This window comes from Cricetulus griseus, chromosome 8 (assembly GCF_003668045.3).
Source record: "Cricetulus griseus strain 17A/GY chromosome 8, alternate assembly CriGri-PICRH-1.0, whole genome shotgun sequence".
Lineage (NCBI taxonomy): Eukaryota > Metazoa > Chordata > Mammalia > Rodentia > Cricetidae > Cricetulus > Cricetulus griseus.
The window spans coordinates 15,698,705-15,712,221 of record NC_048601.1 but is presented as its reverse complement, the minus strand read 5'-3'; the positions used below and the strand labels follow the sequence as shown (position 1 = coordinate 15,712,221).

General features: G+C 37.0%; 1 protein-coding gene across 1 annotated transcript; it reads right to left on the bottom strand.

Annotated features, from left to right (window-relative positions):
- Nucleotides 1-464: 464 nt before the first annotated feature.
- On the bottom strand, nucleotides 465-4,189 carry LOC100772796 (acidic proline-rich protein HP43A-like). The gene is made up of 3 exons (XM_035448724.1): nucleotides 4,126-4,189; nucleotides 2,053-2,088; nucleotides 465-1,213 (listed from the first exon to the last, which is right to left on the bottom strand). Exons 1-3 carry the CDS (start codon nucleotides 4,187-4,189, stop codon nucleotides 465-467), a joined length of 849 nt encoding a protein of 282 aa, XP_035304615.1.
- Between the last annotated feature and the right edge of the window lie 9,328 nt (nucleotides 4,190-13,517).

Here is a 13,517-nt window from a genome sequence, read left to right as displayed (position 1 = left end):
TGTGGCCACATGCCCCAGATTTCACTACTCATGCTCAGAAGAAGAAACAGCAAACAGTAACTGCATGCTAAATGCTTTATTAGAATGTTGAAAGTACACTTACAACATCATTGTTCCATTGAAATGACATTAAAGCTATCTGTCTTCTACTTCACCTGAAATAAATAAATTTTAAAAGGTCAGGGAGAGGAAAACACAATGGGCAATTCCAACGTTTCCTGAAGTATCTTTTTCTTTTCTATGGATTTGTAATTCCTTTAGTTAAAGCATTTGATGCAGAGTGAATTTAAATCACAGCCATTATAGAATTCCAGGTTATAGGAGCCATTTAATTTTTGGATGTATATATGATTTTGCCTTTAGAAAGAGGGTGCTGATCTCTAGAGTTAGGGAGCTGGTGTGAAGGATAACATATGTTATTACCTTTGTACTACTGAGGAACCTCTTGGTCATGCATAAAATGTCTACAGGTAATTTGTCTGTTCCTCACTTCCCTGCTGGGGTGGGCCTTGCTGGTTTCCAGGTCTAGGAGGGCGGTTCTGCTGTGGGCCTCCCTGTGGGGGTGGGCCTTGCTGGTTTCCAGGTCTAGGAGGGCGGTTCTGCTGTGGGCCTCCCTGTGGGGGTGGGCCTTGCTGGTTTCCAGGTCTAGGAGGACGGTTCTGCTGTGGGCCTCCCTGGGGGGGTGGGCTTTGCTGGTTTCCAGGTCTAGGAGGGCGATTCTGCTGTGGGCCTCCCTGTGGGGGTGGGCCTTGCGGGTTTCCAGGTCTAGGAGGGCGGTTCTGCTGTGGGCCTCCCTGTGGGGGTGGACCTTGCGGGTTTCCAGGTTGAGGGCCTTGGTTCTGCTGTGGGCCTCCCTGAGGGGGTGGACTTTGCTGGTTTCCAGGTCTAGGAGGGCAGTTCTGCTGTGGGCCTCCCTGAGGGGGTGGACCTTGCTGGTTTCCAGGTCTAGGAGGGCGATCATGCTGAGGGCCTCCATGATGGTTTCCAGGTCTAGGAGGGCGATCATGCTGAGGGCCTCCATGATGGTTTCCAGGTCTAGGAGGGCGAGGTTTCTGGTGCTCATCTCCCTGCTGGGGTGGTCTTTCAGGTGCATTTCCTTCTCCTTCACCGTCATCATCACCCTCTTCATCAGATGCAGAAGGGTTCGGGGGTAATTCTCCAGGTGGGGGTCTCTGATAAGGTTGACCAGGGCCCTGTCTTTGCTGCTCTTCCTCTGCATGGGTGGAGATCAATAGAAGAGGGACTCACACCTTCTCTTTCTCACAACACCCCCCAACTTTATGTGCCTTGTTGTACTTTTTCTTACTTTTATATTCAACATTTGATCTTTTTTGTGTCTCAAGTTTTTGAACAAAGATTTTTCTTAAATTCGGTGCATAAAAGAGGATATTGTGTTCCTTTCAATTTTCAGACAGAAGTGTAGAAAATGGAAAGATTTGTTAATGTCACTGGTTAGAACTTGGCAGAATAGCAAAATACTGACAGCAATGCTCTATTCCTAAATATATCATGGTGCTCAAGTTCTTATAATCATGTGGAGGATAAGAAAGAAATGTAGGCAAGAGATGAAAAGATGTTTCATTCAATTGTTATGAAATGAATTTTTATGGATTATTCAGCTGTGGCTACAGAAATGAGTAAAAATTAACTTTTAAAATATGGGAGACCATGAGAGTGTGTAATTCTGTATCTAGTGCATTAGCATATAATTCTACTTCTAGTCACTGGTGAATGAAGAATACTTTGAGCAAGCCATAGTGCCATGATTTCATTTAAATGAGGATACCCAATATGCTCATAACATGCAAGGCATTGAGTCAATGTGGTGAGAGACAAAATGTTATTCTTATAAAACCTGGATTTCTTCTCTTCCGGTGTATATTCCCACTCAAGGTCCTAGATACGATGTTGGGAAGCTTTCTTATATGTCTCCGGGGAAACTATCTCACACTATGTCATAAATAACCAAATGATACAGATAATTTACAGAGCCAAATATTGAGAAAAGTAAAGTTTGCCTAGAAGTTCCATAGAGGATGAATCTGGCTTTACCTGAGAGTTGCAAAAAAGTGTCTTCATAGATGGTCTCTAGAAATAAGTACAAAATAAGTTTAAATTAATTATCACATTTTCAGGCTTCCCAGTGAAGAGGACATTAACCCCAGCTTCACATCCACGAAGAAGAATTTCATTCTTAGGTAAGGTTGCAGATAACGCTGCCAAATGGTTTCTATGATCCGTAGCAACCACTATTTTGTTCCTTATTATCTTTGACAAACCTTACTGTTAATCTTCATTTAAATTAGGAATTTCAATATCACAGATTTACATTATTTATGTTTTTCTTCTTGACCTACACTTCCTCTTGATATATCCACAGGCATTATGTGCATTGAAGTGAGAATAAATACTGCTTTAAATCCTATGTGTACAACAATGGATATTTCCTATGGGATATTAAAATATTGCAATAAGTGCACAAGATATCTCTGTGGGTAAATGTACAAGCCATATGACCTGAATCCAGTTCCTCTAATCATGTGGACTGGAATGTGAATATGCAAGCAAAGTCTCTCTCTCTCTCTCTCTCTCTCTCTCTCTATATATATATATATATATATATATATATATGTATATATATATATGCAAGTATGCATGTGTGTATGTGCATACCCTGACAATTTTGCAAGCACACACATGTTCTATAATTTTTTTAAAAAAATATTTCACAATATTTGAAGCTCATTTTGTACAGACTTTCAAATTCATTATCTTTTTCCTCTTCTCAAAAACACCTCTGGTACATGTTTACTTCCTTCATTTTTCTCTGTACTCTGAACAGACCCCAGCATCGTTCACCTCTGCTTCTCATAGCAACTTAAGAACTGTGTTTCCCTCTGTCAACTGTAGCACATTGCCCTCCATCACCCACCACCAAAAAGGTATTTTCGTAAATGCATTCATGTTATTTTGTTGCAAGACTATATGATTATATTATACTATAAGTAAAGTCTAAGTTCTAGAGTTAAAATAGTAATGTAAATGATCTAATACTTGTTCTCCTGATTCTTTGCCTCGGTTTCTTATTCATTTTTTTCTATTCCTCCCAACCCCATGTCACTGTACCACCCTTTCCCCTACTCTGTACCTTCATTTGAGTACTGAACTGAGCTCAGGGCCAACAAGGCCACTGTCAGTAGGACCACCAGCATCTTGGAGGAGGCTCTAGAGTTGCTCCCAAGTCTGTGTTGGGGAAGCAAAGCCACAGTCTTTATAAGGCAGGCAGAACAAAGGCAACTTTCAAATCCTTACTGGTGACCTGAGCTGACAAAGCAGGGATCCTTTGCATCCCTGACTTTTCTTTGGGACTCTTGCCTAGCAGGATGCAGTGGGAAGGAGCTTACTCATTTCTAAATGGTACAACATGACATTTGGACAACAATGTTGAAGTGATACAGGCAAAGTTCAGATAGTAGTTATATAGTTCTATCCTAGTTTAAAGTCTATCAATGTTTAACTCACAGATATTGATTTAACAGTTACTCTGACCCTGTTAAATGTGATTATCTGAGGATTTTCTTCTACATCCATGTATATTTTTGACCATATTATTCCTGTCATTGAGGTTAAAATGGATAGCATTTCTGCTATTAAGTGCAAAACTTCATTCATGGTATTATACACAGATGTTGCATATATTTATAAGATTAGCCGACTGTTTTGTTCAGTTTTCCAGGGAGTTAGGACACCAAGTATGGATGCATAGTATTGAGAGAAACAAAAAGACAGCCTGTTTGGCTCTAGGCAGGCTGTCCAGATTTCCCCGGATCTGGTTCAAATTAGAGGAAGTATTTTAACACAGAATGAGAAGCCTGGATATTCTGTTCTTTTCCGTGTCCTTTTGTTAGATTAAGAGGAATGGCTGTAGAGAGCCAGTGTAAATGTAGTTGTCACCTGACCCATGAATGCTTTTTTTCTCAGCACCACAGCACTCCAACTTTTTAATTGTTGTTTTTAGGATGTTGAATTAGATTATGTTTTGTTATTGTTTCTTCAGGATTATTTCTTTCTCAGTAATATGACTCTTGATTGGATAGACACATGAACAACGTAGTCTGACATCACCTTCAAAGTCTCCATGGATGACCTTCTTTGACTGGTCTTCAACATGTTGAATTTCATTTTCCATGTTCTGATATTCAGTGCACCAATATTTTCCATTCTCTTTGCCCTGATGATTTTAAGATCAATACAACCCACTGATGTGCTGACCAGCACCATCTATCTGCTTCTTACATTTCCAATGAATCCCTTGATTTGAAAGATAATTTCATATAATTTGGAAGATAATTTGAAAGAAATTTACTTTGTTCTTTAGCTTGTTTGTGATTTGACCTCATTACTTTACTTTTGTTCTTGTAGCCAATTCCTACATATTAGGAGGCCAGATGTGAAACACCAAAGACAGCTTCCTTAGTCCTCATGAGCATTATTTAATTTCTTCTCAAAAATTGATTAGCACATAACCAGGTTTGTTGTCCCTCCCTTTGAAACCAGCACTTAGGGGCAGAGGCAGGTGCACCTCTTTATGCTTCTAGCCATCCAGGTCTACAAAGTGATTTATGGGATAGTTAGTACTGTTACACAAGGAAACCCTGTCTGGAAAAACAAACAAATGGTTAGCATGTATTTTGTTTAAAGGGTTTTTTGGTGGATACTAATCTTACTTTCTTCTAGGGTCCTATATTCTTTCCTCTTTCAGGTAGGAGTCATTTTACTGTGGGAGGTGCACAGCAGCATTTGAAAATGGCTGCTTTTTCATGTCTGAGACTATGTTGGACTTCATTAATGCTTAGTTTTTGGTTGGAGCTAACAGAATTTGGAAGAGAACTTGGATGAGATACAGCAGGAAACACCATGTACTGTAAATTTACATGATCCATCATCCAGTGTGGAACAATTTCCTTTTTTCCTTATCTATGTACCTGGCAGTTCATTTCAAATAGTATAGAGATTATCTCAGAAGAAAATGTCACCAAAATTCTATGGAGTAGAAGAGGGTTTTAATGGGAGTTGGTGCAGGACAAGGGAAGATGGGATGGAGATCGAACTGAGATTGATATTTATAAAATAAGATTGTTACTAATTTAAATAAAAAAGTTACCGACAACAATGTCCTTTGCTACAGATGCTGTGCAATTCTGTAGTGTAACCAGGTGGGCTTTCCCCCACTTATGGTGACTATAGTTGTATTCTGAATGGGTAATTTTGGTAATTTTGTTTGGTTCTATGAAGACAAGAGAAATTTTCATAAGGCTTGTGATGTTTCTTGAAGACAGGAACTATTGAATCTTGTGGATGTGGCCCAATCTATATTGACAGGTTAATTTTCTAGTGTCTGCATATACAAGATGTGAATGGTCTGGAGACAAGACTAGGTGTCTTGAGCATGTGCGGCTTTGGTAGACTTTGTCCTGGTAAAATCAGAGAAGGAACAGATGAGAAATCTAGGCATTCTTATTCATGTGTGCCCAGCTGAGGAATTGGCTGTTCTTGCAGAAGTCAGCCTTGTCCTTAGTTAGGTGGGTCCTGCCACAGAGAAGTTGATTTTTTTCCAAATATCACGTAACTATGCCCCTTTCTTTACCCTTTCCAGTGTTAACAGAGTGTGAAGGAGATTATTGTTTTGTGCAAGGATGTGTCACCTCATATCTCTCCAGAAATAGCATAAACACGTGGAGGATGTGAGAAAGAATATTCCAGTCATTAATATTTATGGTGATTTAAATAATAGACATAGTGCAAAAAGGCTCTTAGGAACTTTAGTTTTTGAAGCAGCTGAAGATTGGCTTTTCCACATGATCTGTCTGTACATGTTCTGCTTACATTCATGGAGTATTCAAATTCATGGCATTATAAAGACATTTTCATGTTCTGTTTATTGCTGAACTCCTGAAAAAGATCCACAATACGAGACCAGCACTATGCAAGTTCTAGTTTTAACTTTGTGAAGCTTCAGTATTGATGATCATGGGATAAGTTTTGCTTGTCATCCCATTTTCTCTCTTAAGGAATTTCTCTTTGTTCACTTTCAAAGCAGAATTTGTTGGTCTTTTCTTGAATCGTAATGACTGTTCTGACTGATACCAAATGGGATAACCTCACTGTTTTAATTTACATTTCTATGAAAACCAAGATTGTTGAACAGGTACAAAAATATTCATTAAACATTTTTAGTTTTCCTATGGAGACATATCCATTCAAGGCTAGAATGATGGCTCAGCCATTGAGAATAGGTTCATAACCAAGAATATCAGAGAAATGGTCTTTCAATGTTTTGTGTTTAACTTCTACTAATGGAGACTTTTGTGCATTCTGAATATTAGCGTCTCATCTGATACATATGTGACAAATGTTTTTATTTTCCTCTACTTATTGTTTCTTATGCTATGTGGAACTCTTTAATTTCATTGAATCTCTTTTGTCCGTTTTAGGGCTTAATTTTCTACTTAAATCCTTCTCAGAATGCCATAGGCATATACCTTAAAGTTCCCTGCATGTTCTTGAATGGTTGCATAGTTTCTGATTTCGTTCAGTGAAGATTATATTAAAATTGGATTAAATTTGGGCTGTTTTCTTTATAGGGTATAGATACTCATCAACTCATTTTCTACATGTGGACATACACTTTTCCCAGAAGTATTTGTTGACAACTGTCTTTTCTGAAATGACAATTTTTGACAGCTTTGTCAAAATTTTGTGTCACTGCACTTTTGTGGCTTCGTTTCTGCCATATAATTAATTCCATTAATTCTGTTTTTGTTCCTATACCACAGTTTTTCTTAATATACACTAGTAGTATAATTTGAGCAGGGGCTGTGCCATCATGTTTTTGTGCTCCCATCTTAGTGGTATTTTCTGAATACAAACAACCCTGTATCATTGGGTTCCATAAACTTTCGTTCAACCACACATAAATCAAAATATTCATAGTGTAGTAATCTGTTTAATATGGTTACACATTCTTTTGTTTATTTTATTTGCAATATAATATAATACCTATTTCCATTGTGTAATCTAGAAGTAAAGTATATGGGAGGGCATGGGTTTATTACAAATGTATTATTATTATTATTATTATTATTATTATTATTATTATTATTATTATTATTTTCAAGACAGGATTTCTCTATGTAGTCCTGAAACTCACTCTGTAGACTAGGATGGTTTCAAACTCACACATCAGCCTTCCTCTGTCTCTCAAATTAGGTGATTAAATGCATGCACTGCCATGCCTGGCCTGATCTATACAATAATTTTCAATTTCACAAATGGAGATTTAAATACTTTTCTCGTCATAACATTTCTCCTGAAACCAGGCTATCAAGGACAGCAGGTGGATAGTTTATTTTTCTGTGTATATTAAATTTTTTTCTGTGTCCTATCAAGCAGCACCATATTTCCCATATCAACAATAAAAACATACTTTGCAACCCAAGACAAGAACTATAATAGCTGGGCATTGGGGCAGCATACCTTTAATCCCAGCACTCAGGAGGCAGAGGCAGGTGGATCTCTGTGAGTTCGAGGCCAGCCTGGTATACAAGAACTTGTTTCAGTACAGCCTCCAAAGCAATAGAGAAACCCTGTCTTGGAAAAAAAACCTAAAAATGAACTAAAATATACTGCAATCTTGTAATCATTAACAATCCATATTTTCTTTTTATTTCTTATTATTTTAATTTGACATTATCATCTTACAAGATGTAAACATTACATTCTGTCATTCTTATAGCTATGTAGGCAGCTTGTAAGTTCTAAAATATTCTCTTAGTTTTGTCTTCTTTTATACTTGCAAAATAATCAAGATGGAAATCCTGGGAGGTAACTGTTTGTGTTTCAACATTTTCAAAATGTGGAGCCTCTGGCTTTAACTTATTTCTTATGGTTGTTTTTTTTTATTGATAACATTTTGCATTGTACTTGAAAACTCTTCCACTGACTACCAATTAATTTTTCCTCTTTGTCTTCATCCAATCTGACTGTGAGTATTTGGGAGTGATACAATTGAATTTGCCTTCATCATTGAATAGTCTGAAAGGTTTGTTTCCCACAAAACTGTGAGTCCATGACTAGATGACTAGATTTTCCTTTCTTTTCCCCAAGCACTCTGAGAAGGTCTGAAAATTTCTATGGCAGGATCTCTGTGGCAAAATCTGTAGGCCTGTGGGCTCTAAACACCACTGGAGTTAGCCACTTTCCTATGTTCACCCATGCAGGTAGTTTCTTTTGCTTGTTTCCTTCTGGTGGATAATTGGCTTTCCCTGAACCCCTTCTCTCTTCTCAGGCTACTACTGAACTAGATAGTGTCCTTGAAAGATGCTCAGGTTTCTACTGTTCAATGCAGGCAGCATCAGTCTGATTCACATTCACCATCATCTGAATAGACATTGTCAGCAGATTGGTAATACAATTGGGAAATCTTAAACAGAGGAATTATTTGAAAGAGAATGTTTTTTCGCATTAAAAATGGGAAACACTATTACAATGGAGAGTGGTAGTTGTCTGTATGATTATGTAATGCATGATTTTAAATGGAACAATTGAATGAAGGGATAATCAACTTATCTGGGGTTGACATACTGTTAACTGCATTTTGATAGTTTCTATTGTTAGTATGATAGTTCTAGGTTTATGTCTGAAATAATTGGTTGATATGATTGATAAGATACAGGCCTTGAAAAACTTATTAAGGCAGATCATAGAGATACTGAAACCCAGAAGGAGGCATTTAAAGGAAACCCAACTTCATCATTGCTTTACAAGGTTAGAGAAGAACAGCCTATGGTTTTCAGACAACCAAACTTTATATATTCAGTAACCTTACAGGAATGGCCAAATGATTGAGGCTCTGTAAAAGCTAATTGGCTCCTGTGCTAATGTTAGATTTAAAGAGAAACAAGGAAGTAGTAATCTCATATGGCATGCATCCATCCTTTGAGAAACAGCTATTAACTTGTGGTCTGTTTGTAATAGAATTATCCCTAAAACTGGAAAAGCATTGTTAATGTTGGCTTAGAGCCTGGTTCATTATGTAGTTGATTCAGAGAAGAGTCTCAGCTAATTGAACAATGTATAAAGCTAAAGGGATGGAAATCTCCCAAGGCCAATTTATTGGAGTAGGAGATTATACTACTATAGAAAGACAATCTCTATATGATGACAACTCCCTGGCTTTATGCCTTGCAGCAGTTCTGATATTTGGGACAAAATTGGAGTTGTAGGAAAGAAAACGGTGTCATTTACTAAAGTTATACAGGGCCCAAAGGAAACCTTCACTGATTTCTTACAATGATTGACATCAGCAGTAAATAGAATGGTACAACATTCAGAAGCTAAAGAAATAGTAATTGAAAGTATGGTTTTTGAAAAGGCTAATGCCCAATGCAAAAGGATAATTAGGCATTAAAGGCAGTATCAGCAGCTTTGGAGGAATGGATTCGAGATGTACTCAATGTTGCAGGTCATAACCATAATGATGCATGGATAGGAGAGGTGATTTCCAGAAGTTTGAAGAAAAATTGAAATGTCAAATATTTTAATTGTGGAAAATAAGGTCACCTTAAAAGGGACAGTAAGATGGGCATTACAGAAACAATGCTTTTGTAAACATAATGCAAACATAATACACCTCCCTTCTGGATTATGCAAAAGGTGTGGCAAAGGCAGGATTTTGACTAATGAATGTACATCAACAAGGGAGTTTAAAGGCAATACTTTGTCATCAGTAAACTATTTGAGAGGTCAATGTTAGGCCTCTAGGCCAAATCCAGCTCCATTATTTCCTGTCACTGTGGAAATTTCTTCCCAGAGCAATTAAAGAACTTAATGCCTATTGTAAGAAGCCATATTGCTCTGGATGATAGAAGAACTATAGAGGAGAAAAAATTAAGAAGAGAGCATGAATCTAAATTGATAGAGATTAGATTACGAATCTCTCCAAAGTTAGGTTTAGGCAGGGTATGTTTTTGTCTTTTCATGAAAATGAAAACAACCATCTTGAAGAATTTAAAGACCTTTGAACAAATAAGCATACAATGAATAAGGGAGAACTACCCAGAAAAAATTACCCAAAAAAGAAATCATCTGACCTAATGCAATCTCTGAAATCTCCAAAAGAAGATGGAACTCCAGGACAATGATTCTACCAGGACAATGATAACTCCACTAAGATGAAACACTAATTAAAAATCAGCTTTAGATTACAACTTCTTAGAACAATTTTGAAGTAGCAAGCTGAGATGACCAACCTCACAGACTACTCTAGCCAGGAATTCAGACAAGCCCTGCACTTTCCCATTATACAAAGACTGAACAAAAATGAAACAGCTATCTCTCCCAGGAATTGGCAATTAAACCAAAGGTTTCTTTCCAGGATTCCCTAAAGATGTCATCACACCCAATCAGCAAGAATAAATTTAAAAACATGATGACTACATTTCCAAGAGGTGGAGTGGGTGTTATATTTTTTTCTCTTTCAATGTATTATTGATTTTTGTCATTTTTAGGAGGATTGGTTACAAGTTGTTATTGATAACAGTCAGGAAAAAAGCTAAATAAAAAGGGAGGATATATATATATATATATATATATATATATATATATATATATATATATGTGTGTGTGTGTGTGTGTGTGTGTGTGTGTGTGTGTGTGTTATTGAATCTACTTTTAAAAAGCAACTACTAGTTATAAATATTTAACACTGGATTAGACTTTTGTATGTTGTATATTAATTTTGTATACTGATAAAAATTTGAGAATACTTTGGTCAAAACCTATTGTACATAAATCTAATCTTGTTCAAGGTATTGGACCTATATGTCTCATTTAGCAATATAATGCAAATTTATAGGCCTTGCAAGTTTTTGTTACCAACTGTATAGGTTAATAAGGTAATGCAGTTTAGTGATTAATCACTTATTACAATTGAACTTATAGTCACAATAGGTATGTTTTCAAGGTAAAACAGAGATATATTTTAGATAGAGAAATCATCTTCAAACACTTCAGAGATCTACCAAATATGACATTTTAGATGTTTTGGTAACATTGATTCTTTTCCTTTATGACAATGAGTCATGACTGTTCCTGGCTGCACCAATCGACTTCAAAAAAGAAGATGAGCATCTAAGAAACTCCACATGGAGTTGCCATTCCATGTGAAAAATGTAAGCCACTGGACAAGAAGATGCCCTTTGTCTTGACTGCTGGCAGTATGCTGTCCAAATTGGACAAGCAAGATACAAACAAGAGGGACTGCAAAACCTTCTGAAGACAAGTCATGACAGTCCTTCAAAAATCCTCCTTCATAGAAAATTCTGTCAGATATTCTAGGACTATAGATCGAAGATGGAAGCACCAACATTGCAGAAGAGTCTTGGGTGATTGTCCTGCAACCAGCTGTTTTTTTAATTTCTCAAATTTTCTGGAAGTTACTTGCTCACAATTGCTGATTACTTGGTTAATATTATTTCCTTCTCGGTTGTTTAAGGGAGTTAAAGGTTAAGTTCAGTAGAGTTATTGTTTTCCTTGTTTACCAGATTCAGAAAAGAAACTAAGTAAAGTGGCATAAAATATAAAAGTTTGAGATACATAAAAATAATTTGATAATGCAAATTAGAATAGAAAATAAATTAGGTATAATAATTTGTGTTCACTGAGATAGGATAGATAATGGAGCATTTTCTCAGACTCTGTCAAATGCCAATGGAGTAGACATTGTTGATGTACTGATTGCCAATATGTATTGTATATAGTTATTGTACTTATGGTATATGGTTTTTCTTATATTAGTTACAGCCTTCTTGTAATGGACCAAAAAGGGGAATTGTAGTGATATATTTTTTATGATCTAACTAATGTTGCCAGGATCACCCTTCCAGTCTGAGGTAGAGCTGAGAGTTAGTGGCTGACTGCTTAGATTTTTTTGATATTTATCTTGATCCCCAATATTTGTCTCCGGGTTCATATTATTCATGTTGCAAAAAGGAGATGATGCTTCTGATTGACCCATTGGAATGAGACCTCCGTGTTTCCTATCCATGTGAAAATTTCAAATTATAGTTTGGTGGATTTGCCTTCTTGCTGAGGTGCCTCTTGTTGGCACTGTGAAGAAAGTGATTCTGCTGGTAGCCTCTTTGATGAGTGAGCCTTGCTGAGTTCCATGAAGATGAAAGTGAAAATGATAATTTCCTCCTTGCTGTGGTGGTCTCTCTGTTGAATTTTCATCTCTATCCTCATCTTCAGCAGCAGCAGAGGGTCTTGGGCTGAGTTTTGTTCCCAATGTTCTAATAGAAATTCCTCATGGATATTTTGTGTTCTCCATCAACCATTCTAGTACTTATCATCCTATAGCCCATTACACTTTCCTGGAATCATTTTCTTCATCTTTATATCAGTGTTTACTTCATGTTCCTGTTTGGTTTTACTTTTATGAACAGGCCTACTTTGCCCTAATTTTGCTATTCTCCTCCCTCTGTTTCAAATGCTGTGATTATGGAGATTCACCTCTATAGGTACCTATAATCTTACTTTTGTAAGTGTTGTTTCTTTTTTTAATGTCAAAACTTTGTGACAAGGCATTGTGCATTCTGCAACCATTATTTTGTTGCTCTAGCTCTTGTTGTCTATTCTTCTGGCCCCTATTTCATTTATCTAAAGAGCTTACCTGAACATTCTTATTAGCAAGCATGGAGTATAGTCTTCTCATGATTGACCTTGTACAATACCATGGTGATTGTTCAGTTCAAAGTGTGTTTTGTTTGTGTGTGTGTGTGTGTGTGTGTGTGTGTGTGTGTGTGTGTTGTGTTTGTGTGTATGTGTGGTGTGTGTGTGTGTGTGTGTGTGTGTGTGTGTGTGTATGTGTGTGTGTTGTATTTGTGTGTGGATGTAATTTGATTACACTTTGGATGAAGTTAAATCACTGATGGCCATGTGATTGCGCATCTTAAGACAGACCCTCTTTCCAGTGTGTCCCTTGGGTCCTACGCTATGTATGTATGAGTCTTAATTCTGGTCTTTTATGCCCATAAGTGTTGACAATACTATATGAAACCTAATTTAATCATGTGCTTTTTATAGATATTGTGAAAACTTCAGAAATGCAATGGCTGGTAGCTTTTTCTATATTCATCATAGATGCATTATGACAGCAGAATGCTTACTTAGTCAGAAAAATCTTGTCCCATGGATATTTTAGAAGGTAAAGTACAGTATATGCTTTTGTTAAGCTCCTATATTCATTGTAGGCGGTCCTCACCCAAAGACCAGTTTTAGACTTTCAGAAAGAAAAGTGAAGTCAGAAACAAGGGGCATAAGTGATAGCTAGGTATATTTGTTCATATGTGTATACTGTGCAACAGGAAGCTGTAGGGTGGTGGCATCTTTGGCCTTTACTTGTTGGATCGTAGAAAAGAACAGAAGATTGTCTGAAATGTTGCAAACATATTGTCCTT

Coding starts and splice junctions, on each gene's coding strand:
- LOC100772796 (XM_035448724.1), bottom strand. CDS start 4,189: ATGGAAAATGAAATTCAACATGTTGAAGACCAGTCAAAGAAGGTCATC. Junction 2,089..4,125: donor CATCCATGGAGACTTTGAAG/GTGATGTCAGAC, acceptor ACTTATTTCTAG/AGACCATCTATGAAGACACT. Junction 1,214..2,052: donor CACTTTTTTGCAACTCTCAG/GTAAAGCCAGAT, acceptor CCACCCATGCAG/AGGAAGAGCAGCAAAGACAG.